The following is a 13,496-nucleotide window of genomic DNA, read 5'->3' as shown; positions in this document are numbered from 1 at the left end:
TAATACATTTTCAGAAGCTATTTTCGGAAGTCCCATAGAAATCAATGGGAGTGCACTGAGCTTGCGTGGCCACCGCTTCCATTCATTTCAGTGGGGCCAATGGAAATAGCTGAGCCAGTGCTCGGCTATATTCAGCAGCCCCATAATAAATGAATGGAGGGCCGCCGCGCATGCGCCCTCCGGGACTCTGCCGGCTCTGTTTACAAGATAGGCGCAGGTCCCAGAGGTGGGACCTGTACCTTTCAGACAATGGCCACATATCCTAGCGGTATGCACCTGTTGTCTTAGATGACACAACCCTTTAAGCCATAAGGGTTAGGTCATCTTCCTGTGTGAGAAAGTATAAGCAAAATAATAATAATAATAATAATAATAATAATGTCCCCAATGGTCTTTTTGGACCCTGGAGGGACAGAATATAAAGATTTAAAAATAAAAAGTAAAAAAATAAAAATAAACCAAGGCAAACAACTGTTGTATTTGTACCACTAGCTAAGACCCGATTATCCAAAACTGGACATGCAATATATAAAAATTTAGGGTAATCAGTGATGAACACAAATAAAAAGTTACAGCAGTTAAACTAAAGAGTGTGAAAGACCGGTAAATCGTGTCTGGTCCTGAAGAGGACTAGTCAGCACTCCTGATATGTCAATTTGAAGAAATACTTGCAGTCCCCATAATATAATAATTCTGGAAGATCTTTTCTTAGAAATCTTCATGATGCCGTTCCGCTCTTATTCCTAATACTTTATGAATCAATTGACAACTGGGTGTTGTCATTTCCTTTGTCTTATGTGTTCCCTCTTAGTCAGTACTGATTGGATACAGTAAGGGCTCTTTCACACAAGCAGATGCCGTGCGGGTAATCCGCTACGCGAAAGACAGCCAAGCCCCGTTCCGGACAGCAGAGACACAGAGCATTAACATGATTGATGATGCTCTTTGCCTCTCTGTGACCTTTTTACTACAAAATCAGTGACAACTTTATCTCACTGTGATTTTGTAGTAAAAAGGTCACAGGGAGGCAAAGAGCATTATCAATCATGTTAATGCTCCGTGTCTCTGCTGTCCGGAACGGGGCTTGGCTGTCTTTCACGCAGCAGATTACCCGCACGGCATCCCCACGTGTGAAAGAGCCCTATGCGTGTATAGGAAAACAACCCCAACTAGTAACCAATTTATTCATAAACTTCTAGGAGGAATAACAGAGGAATGGCACAAAATAAAATTCGAAGAAAGAATGCTCCAGAATTATTATTATTTCATGATGGACACATATTTACATTTATTTACTCTTAAGGTAGCAATTTAATAAAAATGCCTGCGCACACAAAATCACTTTCTATAAATTCTCCATCTCAGAGGATTGTGCTTCGAAACAATGTATTAGGCTGCTTTCACACTTGTGTTTTTGAGATCTATCAGAGGATCTCTATACAGGTAAAAAATGTTTCCATTTTAGTCCTAATGGATTCTGAATGGAGAGAGATCTGTTTAGGATGCATTGGGATGTCTTCTGTTCCGGCAGCATTCTGTTTTGTGACCGGTCATAAAAAAAACAAAAACTTATCTGGCACTGAAAACAATGCAAGTCAATGGGAACTGATCGTTTTTTTTTTTGTTTGTTTTTTTAGGAGCCTAAAAAACTGGATCCCTTACCTATTGACTTTCAATGTATATAGTAACGGATCCTTTGATTTCACACAACCGCATTCTAACAGAAGGGATGCATCCTCTGCCGGATCTCAATACCGGAATTAACAACGCAAGTGTGAAAGTAGCCTAAGTCATATTATTAAAACAATCTTGAGATAAGGGAATCAAGGTCCTAAAGAATACAGCAAAGCATTAAGAGAGATGGCACACTGCTGCATCCCTGCACAGATATAGGATGTGATGCAGACAGGGCTATTAGAATGGTGCAGCAATATAAAAGTAGAAACATATTGGTCTCTAGTTATAATGAGTCATTCCAATATATTCTTCTCTAGGCGCATAAAAACACATACTGGCCCTTGTTATGTTAACCCAAGCGACCTACCAGTAGTCATCACCAGCCATGCATTTCTCATAAACTGGGCCTTCTAGCTCTTTAGCATCTGGAAAAATATTCTCATGATGGATGATTATGGTTTTAACAATTTCATTCACATGAGCCTGACAGGACACTTGGTCCTGAATGTCTGGAACAGGCATCAACGTAGGGCCAAAGCAGATCGCCAAGTTATACGGATCCATCATATTTTCATCACTATACTGAGAAAGGCTGTGTGGAGAAAAAGGAGAAGATGATTAAAGTGACAATCTGGTTAACCAGTGTCACTGTGAGCTCATACTTATGTTTAATTAGGTCTATCAGTTGCTTTGTGAGTTCTGCTATACTTTTCTATTAATTAGAACACTGTAATTATTATTATTATATATAGGTATTCAAGATCATGAGACCTTTGTTTCTCATTTCTTTAACCCATTGGTGAAATATGAACGCGCAGTGACCGGAGATAACTCTGATCCCAGTCATATAACCCCTCAGATGCTGTGGCACGACTTACTAGGGAGACAGCAGAATCCCCATAGACTGGAGTAGTAAACTTCTGCAGTCTATGGAATTAGTGATCAAACAATTGCCTGCTCCAAAAAAGAGAAAAAACAAAACTATTAAAATCCAAATCTTACTTAACAATAAACAATTAAAATAAACTTAATTGGTATTGCTGTGTTCAAAAATGTCAGAACTATTAAAATGTATTTGTATTTATCCTGCATGATGAAATAAATTATGGAAAAAATCCAAATGCCTGTGACACTTTTTTTGCCACCTCACCCCCCCATTAAAATTGAATTTAAAAAAAGTAAAAAAAAAAGCAGTATGTACTGCAAAAAAAACTACATCTTGAGCGGCAAAAAAACACCCCTCAATCCACTCAGACTATGATAACAAAAAGCAATTTTTTTATTTTTGGAAAAGAAGTAAAGCATTATGAAAAACTGTATAAATTTCGCATTGCTGTAATTGTATTGACCCACAGAATAAGGGCTCATGCACACGACCGTATGCCCTCCGAAACATACGGTCCGTGAGCGGGCCATGTCCCGGAGTGGCATACATGGTGTGCATGGGAGCGCACAGCATCTTTGGTTACTATGAAACTGTGCGCATTGGGCCACCCGCAGGGCTATTGTCCTGCACTCATAAGATCATATGAGTGCAGGACAGTAGTCCCGCGGGCGGCCCGATGCGCACAGTATCATAGTAACGATGTATGTCGCTCCGGGACATATGGCATACGGTCATGTGCATGAGCCCTAAAGGTAACATGTCAGTTTTAGGGAACACCCTAAAAACAAAATAGCAGAATTGCATAATTTTAACCCACCCCCCCCCCTCCCTCTCGATATTGATTTATGAGGAACTTACTGGTTGAGGAATGCAAAGAGGTATCTCATGACTATGAGCACTGTCCTGGGTAATGTCAGCAGGATTTTCCTGATGTGCATGGCCCTCTCATAGAGATTCTCCACTCCTGTCAGGAGAAGATATGATCAGAAGGGCAGACATTGGTCCTAATGAACTCAGACACGTCATTATTACAAATATAATTCGAGGTTTGCACATTATTACTGTCTGTACACGGGCTGCAATCCTGCAGTGGACTTTACAGCATCCTAATGAGTAAAGATAAATTACAGGGGGTTATCGGGATGATGACGACCTACCGTTAAGACATGTCATCAATATTAAATCAGTGGGGTCCAAATCTTGGCAAGATAATCACGGCCAGCTCCACGACTAAGGGTGTTATATACATCCGAAACGCGTCACAGGAGGTGCGTTCTTTCTGTGCACTATGTGTTTGGCATACCTGGATTTTATGACTATTTGTCAATAAAGGATTCCATTGTTTTAGGGTCCATTCACACGTCCGCAATTTCGTTCCGCATTTTGCGGAACAGAATTGCGGACCTATTCATTTCTATGGGGCAGCACCATTCACTTCCGGGTCCGCAATTCCGATCCCGAAAATTATAGAACATGTCCTATTCTTGTCCGCAATTGCGGACAAGAAAAGGCATTTTCTATTAAGTGCCGGCGATGTGCGGACCGCAAAATGCAGAATGCACATCGCCGATGTCCGTGTTTTGCGGATCCGCAAAACACACACGGACGTGTGAATGCAGCCTTATCCGGAGGCTGGAATGAACTTTCTTTTCAAGTCCAAATCTTGGCACCCCAAACATTCAACTGGAAGGGGCCCTTTTAATGTTTTTTTTTAAACTCGCTTTATTGAAAAGTAACAAGCAAGAAATGCAATAAAACAGTCACATTCAAGTACAATCAATTACACATCACAATGCCTAGGTGTAATACAGCAATAAAGGTTGTCCTATTTAAGTCATTGATGGTCAAGACGTATCAGTAGTACACTTAGCAGTAAGCATCCATACCAAAAACGATGACACATGGTTAATTCTCTACAGTGAACATTGATCCGGATAGCCGCAGCAGGTAACAGAACGTGATGAGACAATTAGGTTATAGAGTGCAGATGATCTGCCGTGGCAGTCAGAGGGGAGTCGCACCAGGGTCCCCATATCTTTTGGTGCTTCTGTGAGCATCCTCTACGGGAATACATAATCTTCTCAAAGGGAATTATTTTATTAACAAGGGTCTTCCATTGAGTGATCGTGGGTGGCCTGTCCGCCATCCACCTAAGAGCAATAGCTTTCCTGGCTAAAAACAGGACCTCCCTAATGAAGGTGAGTGTGTAGCGTGGTCTCGAATCCTCGTCTAAAATTCCCAAGACGCAAATCTTCGGGCAAACCGCCAAAGTATCTGGGATCAGGGAAGAAATGAGCTCCACTACCCCCCTCCAGAATGATTGAATGTAACTACAGTCCCACATCAGGTGCCAAAAATCCGCGCCCAACTGAGCACATCTATGGCATCCGGTGTGTGATCTTCTACCCATTTTATATAGCCTAGTAGGGGTGAGGTAACACCTATGCAGAATAAATAACTGAATCAATCTGTTAGTAAGGGACGGGGATACAGTTATCGGAGCTTCAAGGGCCTCACTCCACTCACCATCTGTCAATGTGGGTATATTCCCTCTCCATTTACATTCTGCACTCAGTGGAGAAGCTGAAATTTTAAGGTTGAGCAGATGTGTATATAAGGCGGATATCAGTCCCCTCGGTCCTTGTGTTCTGAAGACCCCAATGAGCGGATATTGAGATACTTGTCTTTTAAGATCTCTAATCTGGGCCTGAAGGGCGTGTCTCAACTGCAAATACCTAAAGAAGTGTGGCCTTAAGACACCCGCTGTGGTCTGTAACTGAGTAAAAGAGAACAGAATGCCATTCTCATAAAGATCTTTCAAATAGCAAACACCGTACCCTCTCCATATCCTCTCTCCTTCACAGTGTAACAAATGTGGAAATAATGGGTTGTTCCATAGTTGTATATCATCTGGTAAGTCACTGTATTGCTGCATCTTTGCAGCCCTCCACACCTGATGCGCCAGCTTGTGAATCAGTACGGGTGGACCTGTTAGAGATAACGGGCCCTCCAAAACCGGCCACAGGGTGGAGAGGTGCAAATACTCCTGCAAGTAATATTCTGAGTTAGGAAGCACATCCTGGGTCACCCATGGCACCAAATAGCGCAACTGGCCGGCAAGGAAATACAAGAATAGATCCGGCAGGGCTGCCCCGCCCTCGTCCCAGCTCCTCTGTAAGGATTTCACGGCCAATTTACGTCTGTTCTTACCCCATATAAATGTTGCCATGAGAGAGTGAAGTTTATCGAAGAATTTGCGTGGTATGGGTACACACGCATGTTCCAATAGGTACAAAGCTTTGGGCTGAAGTATCATTTTGATTAGGTTTACGCGTCCCATGATAGACAACGGTAGGGTATTCCAAGACTTAAATTTATCTATGAAATATGACACCAAGGGGCTCGTGTTTAGGTCATGTGAGGTGGCAGGGTCTTTAGTGATGTTGACTCCTAAGTATTTGAATTTGTCAACTACCATTAGATTCTGATATACCGATGGCCACTCTGCGGCCCATAGCGGCATTATGGCCGATTTTGCCCAATTTATGCATAGACCAGAGAAGACCCCAAACTGCTCAATCAATGTGATTGCTCGGGGCAAGGTAACCTCCACTGAGTCCATGTACAAAATGAGGTCATCAGCATATAGGCCCAGTCTGTCCTCCCTATTTCCCATAGCTATGCCTTTAAAAACACTATCCTGCCTGATTCGTAATGCTAAATGCTCGATAGCTACCGCAAACAAAAGAGGCGACAAGGGACATCCCTGCCTGGTCCCCCTGTATAGTGCAAACGTTGACGATAGAGAGCCATTGATCAGAATATTCGCGGATGGGGATTTATAAATGATATTGACCCACCTAATGAAACTAGGACCAAAACCAAAACATCCAAGGACGTGTTTCAGATAAGGCCACTCTACAGAGTCGAACGCCTTGGCTGTGTCAAGCGCAGCCAACGCCCACAGTCTCCTGTCCGCGCAACCCAGCTGAGCAATAACCTGCGCCCTACGTATGTTGCTGGAGGTAGATCTACCAGGGATAAACCCAGATTGATTCTCATGTATAATGGACGATATTACTCTGTTCAATCTGTTTGCCAGAATTTTTGTGAGGATTTTGTAGTCTAGATTTAATAACGATATAGGGCGGTACGACCCACACTCTGTAGGGTCTTTGTCAGGTTTTAACAAGACTACAATAGAGGCCTCGTACGACGATTCTGGAAGACCGTCAGCATCCAGGGAGGCGTTATACATGCGCAGAAGCTGTGGTGCCAGAATATCCCTATATTTAGAATACACCTCCAATGGAATCCCGTCTGGCCCGGGGGCTTTGCCTAAATTAAGTCCCGCTATCGCCTCCTCTACCTCTTCCAGGGTGAATTCCCCATCCAGCATTTCCCTATCCAGAGCAGACAGTTGCGGGTGGGAAACCTCCTGAAGGTAGTCCTCTAGTATCTGTGTGGTATACTGAGCACGAGAGCCATACAGGTCTTGATAGAATTCCCTGAACCGATCCAAGATACCCTCAGGCTCAGACACCACCTCCCCTTCCCTGTCGCTAATGCGTAATATCGGCGGAGACATGTTATTCCTCCTCACTACCTGCGCCAGCACCTTCCCCACCCTGCTGCCCTGTTCAAAGGTTTGTTGCTGCATGAAAAGCATCCTACGGTCACTTTTTTCTTGCAAGTGGTTCATGTACTGTCTACCCTTCATCATCCAATCCTTCCTATTCTCTTCAGTGGGGTCTAAGACATATGCAGATTCTGCATTCCTGCACTGCGTGCCCAAGTCCTCCTCCCTACGGCGAGTGATTTTCTTAATGTAAGAGATGGATGACTTAAGGCACCCACGCAGGAAGGCTTTCAGAGTCTCCCATAACAGGGCCGGATGAGTGTCAGCTGAGTTAACAGCGAGGAATGAATGGAGTTGGTCAGGTATCCTATCATTCAGGGACATTAAAGATAACCAGAACGGGTGTATGCGTTGTTTGGGCACACGGACAGCACAGTAGGGATCAGTGATTGAGGCCATTATAGGTGCATGGTCAGATGGACCCTGGGATCCGTAATGTATCTCTCGAGTAGCCATAAAGGTGCCAGGGGTGCCCAGGAGGTAGTCAATCCTAGATAAGGCTCCTCTAGCAAGAGAATTCAATTCTGTCTGGGTATCTCTCCCTCCAAATGTCCAACCACCCAAGCTCATCTAACAGGCGAGCCAAGGCAGTTTTACCCGGAGTCCGTCTGCAGGAGTCATTGGACGGGTTGCAAAACCTATCCTTCACAGCGTCTAAGGTCAAGTTGAGGTCCCCCATGCCAAGCACCCCGGCCGACGGGAACTGTGCTGCAAATCCTGCCGCAGCCTGTAGCAGGGAAAGATTGGCAGGGGGGGGATTGTACATGTTTAGAATCACATAAGGCATACCATTAATGTGGGCGTATACAAAAACAAACTTCCCCTCAGGGTCAACAGACGTGTGATGAGGTTCCCATCTGACCGCCCTGTGGATCAATAATGACACCCCTTTAGAATACGAGTTGCCATATGCACTTTCCACCCACTGAACCCATGGTTTCCTAACTCTCCCTCCTGTGTCCGTGGTGAGGTGCGTCTCCTGCAGACCCAAGATATGCGGCACGAAGCTGCGGATATGTGAAAACACAGCCATTCGTTTCCTAGGTCCGCCTAAACCTCTGACGTTCCAGGACATCACTCTTAAACCCGCCATGATAAACACCAGGTAAAGACACAAGGATAATCACCCCTCTCCTGGGGTTCACCAAGGCAGGAATAACGTGCACTGTGTAGGACTCTCACATCTTGCTTGTTAGACATTGCATCAATAGCGAAAAATATTGCAAATACACTAAACCACCCCAACAGGGGGTAAACATAATCACATCTATGTGAACAAGTGGCCATGTGTTTGGGGGACCTGCACGGTGAATATAGGTGAAAACCCAATGCAGGTGGAGTAGCTGGCTCCCCCATTTGAAGTTATATCTGCTGATTATATGAAAACTTGGCATGAGGAACTGCCCGCAATTAGCCCTCAATGACCCTGAGGCCAGTTAACCATATGAATTAATACTTTACCCAGCTCTGACTTGGATCATTGTTGGAAAGCAGAAGCATAGGGGAACAATAAAGTAAAAGTCATGTATAGGTATAGGGGCAAGCAGGGTACAGTCCACGCAGCAACTTTTTCATCTCTCAGGCATGTCCATGAAGAGCTTCAGATGCAAGCCAAATCATCTGGGAGGGGAACGTCGGCGTCTCACAGCCAACCAGTCCTCCGCTTCGGCAGGATTGGAGAAGAAAAGTGACTTGTCGCCATCTACAACTCTCAGGCGAGCAGGATACGCCATGGAATATTTGAGGTTCAGCTCCCGGAGGCGTCGCTTGATAGAGACAAAGGTAGCACGTTTCTTTTGAAGGTCAGCAGAAAAATCCGGATACAGTGAAATGTTCGCAGAGCCTAATGATATCTTCTGTGCGACCCTGGCCTGTGCCAGAATGAGATCTCTGTCCCGCCAGTTTAACATGCGAGCTAGTAGAGGTCTTGGGGGGGCACCAGGAGGTAACGGCCTGGTAGGTACCCGGTGCGCCCTTTCCACCGTGTACGCAGCTGAGAAAGCAGCATTGGGAAATATCTCTTTGAACCATCCCTCCAGGAAGACCGCTGGATCTGGGCCCTCGGCCCGCTCAGGCATGCCAATGATGCGCACATTATTGCGCCGCGCACGGTTTTCGAGGTCGTCACATTTCTGGCGAAATAGCTCCACAGACGCCTCCACTGCAGTGATCCTTGCCGGTAAGGGATTGGTTAGATCCTCCAGGTCTGATACTCTGGTCTCGGTCACTCGGACCCGCTCGCGCAGCTGCTGCACGTCTTGGCGTAATAGGCCCAGGTCCACCCTTACCTCATCTATCTTCCCGGTCAGGGAGACCTGGCACCCAGTAATGGCTGCCATGAGTTGCTGGTGAGAGGCTTGCAGGGTGAATTCAGGTTCAGCCTCCGCCTCGGTGAGTGGCTGTTGTGACGACTGGTTCCTGGTGCTGGCCGCACGTGTCGGAGACGGAGCCGCGGCGCCATGTTGGGAGTCCTGCCTGGCAAACTCCTTTAGTCGCTCCGCCGCCAACTGTGCCTTGCTGGGACTCATGTCAGGGGTAGAGCGCTGGCTGCTGGTTTAGGTAAGCTCGATGGGGCAAATTTCAGCAGATGTGGGGATCAGGATGGCTCAGGATAGTTGGCGGGAGCCGGAGCTTCACTCAGATGCGGCCGTCCATTACGGCAGTTGGCCACGCCCCCCCGCCCTTTTAATGTTTACCAGGCACAACAGCTGTCCCTGGAAATACAGTGCAGTCTTATTCACTTAAAGAGGACATGTCGTAGTAACTACTTGCATTCCCCATATAATAACAATTCGGGAGCAGCTTTTCATATAATGCTATGTTGTACCATTCCTCTGTTATTCCCTCTAGAAGTCTAACTGGATGTTACCAGTTGGGATGTGCGTCCAGGCACAATCTGACCCTGACAGCACTGACTGGATAGCGTCAAATTGTACAGAGACACATCCTCAGCTGGTAAAATCCAGTTGGACCAGTCGGAAATTCATTCATAAACTTCTAGAAGAAATAACTGAAATGGCAAAAGTTATAAGAAATGATGATCCTCTATTGTTATTACATGATATAGAATATAGAATGCAAGTAGTTACTAAGACAGAAGTGTCAGGAGATATGACACGCCCTCTTTTTAAAGGATAACTGTCGCATTTTTTATTTTTTTTGGCGTATTGGATTGTGGTGATTAATATCACCTTGGTGGCCCTATCTCAACTTTTCACTGTGTATTCAATTACCCCTTAATTCCAAATTTTTGTTCCCTGTACTGCCTACTTTTACCTGTGCTTAAAATAGGGTTGCTAGGCATGGTCTGTCTGTTGATAGACGGAGCACGCATCGTGCAGGGTCACATTACTGACAGCCAGGGACTGTAAGTAAATGATTAAAGCCAGGTCCTCCCCAGCAGCTGATAACAGTGCCTGGGCTGTGTGCACTTCTCCCTGTCCCTGCGCTTGGCAGACGCTCCCTCACTCAGCAGAGCTGGAGAATGCAGAGTTGGAGCAGCGCACTCCAGGGAAGGGAGATCTGCCATCTGCTCAGTGTATAAATGAAAGCAACATGTGGTAAGAGGACCCCTTTGTGCTGCAGGAGATTAACCCTTTAGGGGGGAGGGCTCTGGTTACTGACACTTTTGGGGGGCTATTGTTACTAGCTAGTGAGGGCAGGCGGGATTAGCCTTAGGGTGAGGGCAGTGGTGGCCATCTTAACTGAATGGTGAAATTGCAGTTTTATGCAGACTGGTTGCTAAGGGCTGAATCTTATAAAATATGGGGTAAGTCAGTCTAATAGTAACTGATTCTGGAATATCATGTTATTAGTAACTACATATATGAAAATTTAAATTAGGGTCTAAATGTGACAGTTATCCTTTAAATGGGGCGACACTGTAGTAGGCTGTAGTACCAGGCACAGCTACTACTAAAAGAACAGAGCAGTGCCTGGTAAACGATGAAGTAATAATAGTTTACATTAACATACTTAAGCTACATAAACTCTGCAGTAAATTGCAATATCCGATGTCTTCTAGGTCACACTCCTAGGAGTCCTGTTAGCAAATACTGATATCACACAATGTTTTGTTCACCTGCATACCTTTCTAGACCTCACAGTTTCAATACTGGTGACCAAAGTTCAGCTAATGCAGCTCCAGAGTATAAGTTTGGTACCAGAGAATGTCCCACACCTTACCTTCCTGGAAGCTTGTGTGACATGGGGAGGGGTAACTGGGATTCTGGGATTATCTGGTGTCTATTGGCCCAGCATTTGCAACTAAATAGTGAAATTCATATAAAGTCAATTTTGGCTCTAAGCAATAGGAGCCATCTAACGGTTGGTTCACATCATGTTTTTCCCATCCTTTTAACATATACAAAAAACTTATACGTTAAATGGATGCCTCAGACTGACGCCATACAGTGGCTTCCTTTCACCATAGAGCTCCATTGTAAAAAAAATAAATATATAAAATAAATAATTATAATAATAATAATAATATATATACACACACATTTTTTTTTTTACTGGACTGTGCAGGATTACAAGAACGTGGTATGCTGCGTTTTTGTATCTTTTTTTTGTATCATATATGTACACGCAGGCATAGAACGTGATGTGAACCCACCTTAATACTGTATTTATTTCGCCCCTAGTGTTAGAATTCAGTGGTAGGAATAAATATGCTCAGTTGATCCGAACATGCATGTTTATTGGGGAGCCGAACACTATTTTAAGCCTACAGCCATCATTTCAACGACTGGAAGCACTCACATAAGGAGATCTCCCAAGAATTCAGGATGTATCATCAACGGTCAAATCTGTGAGACATCTGCCTCTGTATGAGCCCCTCAGTTATATTGACTGCGCAAACCCCCCAATAGTAGAAGGATGTCCAACGTGAAATAGACTCAGACAGTAAACAAAGTAGCAAAAAGTTACAGTACATACAAAGAAGCATGTTACACATATGTATTAATAGCTTTTACTGTGACGAGGAGCAAATAACCAGACATTATTTTCCGGAAATCTGCTTCCGCCATCTGATCGCTTTCATACAATGCTATATGGTACAGTATACAGCAATATTTCCAGCACAGCCCATGCTCAATAGATTAGAAGGAAAGGCGGTTCTTGGTAAACAGAAAAGTAAGAATCTTTCAGCAAAGTATCATTTCTGAAATGTGAAAACAGCAAGGAAGGGACGCTTCAGGGAAGAACTGTAATAAAGCATCCTGTGAAAATGACTAGATGGGAGAAATAATGCTTTTCAGTTATTTAATCTTTATTACAGAGCAGATGGCAAGATGCTGCACGCCAGGCTGCCAGCAGCAAGACAGCAAATACGTGGTCTAAGATTTCACTCATGTTAGTAATGATTAAGTGTTTCTGCTTTATAATATGCTACAGCTAGACACCACATTGCCTGCTGAACACTAGCTCTCCATGTGCTGCTCCTGGGAAGAACGGGGTGTGACAGCGCATAAAGACAACGTGTCATCTCCTGAAGTGAGAAATCCTACACTCAGGAATGTAAAGAATGGGCTCTAGTGATAGGTCTATATTGTCAGTGAAGTTACAGTTAAATAACATTTATATTGAATACATAAAAAATAGGACAGGTAATCAATATCAGATCAGTGGGGGTCCGATCAGCTGTTTCCGGAAAGTAAACAGCAGCTGCAGCAGGAAGCAGAAGGTTCTGACCACCGTGCAGTGGACATGCAGGGGTACTACATTCAAGTAAGGGCTCATGCATACGGCGGGTCCGCAATACACGGGGCACCGGCCATGTGCACCCCGCATCACGGATGCGGACCCATTCACGGAGATGCGGTGTGGAACGGAAGCACTACAAAGTGCTCCCGTAGTGTTTCTGGCCATGCCTCCGCACCGCGGTGCTGACGGATCACGGACAAATTCAAGTTGAATGGGTTTCCATGCGTCCCGGCTGCCGCACGGACGCATGCATGGAACGGCTGCACAACGGCCGTGTGCATGAGCCCTAAATGGAAGCTGTGCTGCAGTACCCCCATCACTGCTACTACTCCATGGATACTCCCATCCACTGTTTGGTCTCTGGCAACTGAAAAACAGCTGGATCGTAGGGATGCCAAGGTGTCAGTACCCAACTCGTCTAATATTGATTAGCTATCCTGAGGACAGGTCATCGATACTGCCAGGATGGAAAACCCCTTTAATTTAAAAAGGACCTATCACATCTCCTGACAAGTAACTAATTGCGTTCCCCATGTAATAAGAATAGATACTATACTATTTTATGTCTCTATGCTGCACCATTCC

The 13,496-nt window shown here is 44.8% G+C and overlaps 1 protein-coding gene across 4 annotated transcripts in view; it reads right to left on the bottom strand.

Moving 5' to 3' along the window:
- Positions 1–13,496, bottom strand: part of SRGAP1 (SLIT-ROBO Rho GTPase activating protein 1) — a 195,477-nt gene that overhangs the window by 17,863 nt on the left and 164,118 nt on the right. For all 4 annotated transcript variants that reach the window (XM_040409092.1, XM_040409098.1, XM_040409107.1 and 1 more), the window contains exons 16-17: positions 3,422–3,527; positions 2,045–2,269 (exon numbers count right to left, since the gene is read on the bottom strand). In XM_040409092.1, the coding sequence (XP_040265026.1) occupies positions 2,045–2,269; positions 3,422–3,527 (331 nt within the window). The remainder of the gene's footprint in view (positions 1–2,044; positions 2,270–3,421; positions 3,528–13,496) is intronic.

Source organism: Bufo bufo, chromosome 1 (genome assembly GCF_905171765.1).
Source record: "Bufo bufo chromosome 1, aBufBuf1.1, whole genome shotgun sequence".
In the NCBI taxonomy this organism is placed as follows: domain Eukaryota; kingdom Metazoa; phylum Chordata; class Amphibia; order Anura; family Bufonidae; genus Bufo; species Bufo bufo.
Note: the sequence above shows the minus strand (reverse complement) of the source record. Positions and strands in the feature narration are given on the sequence as shown.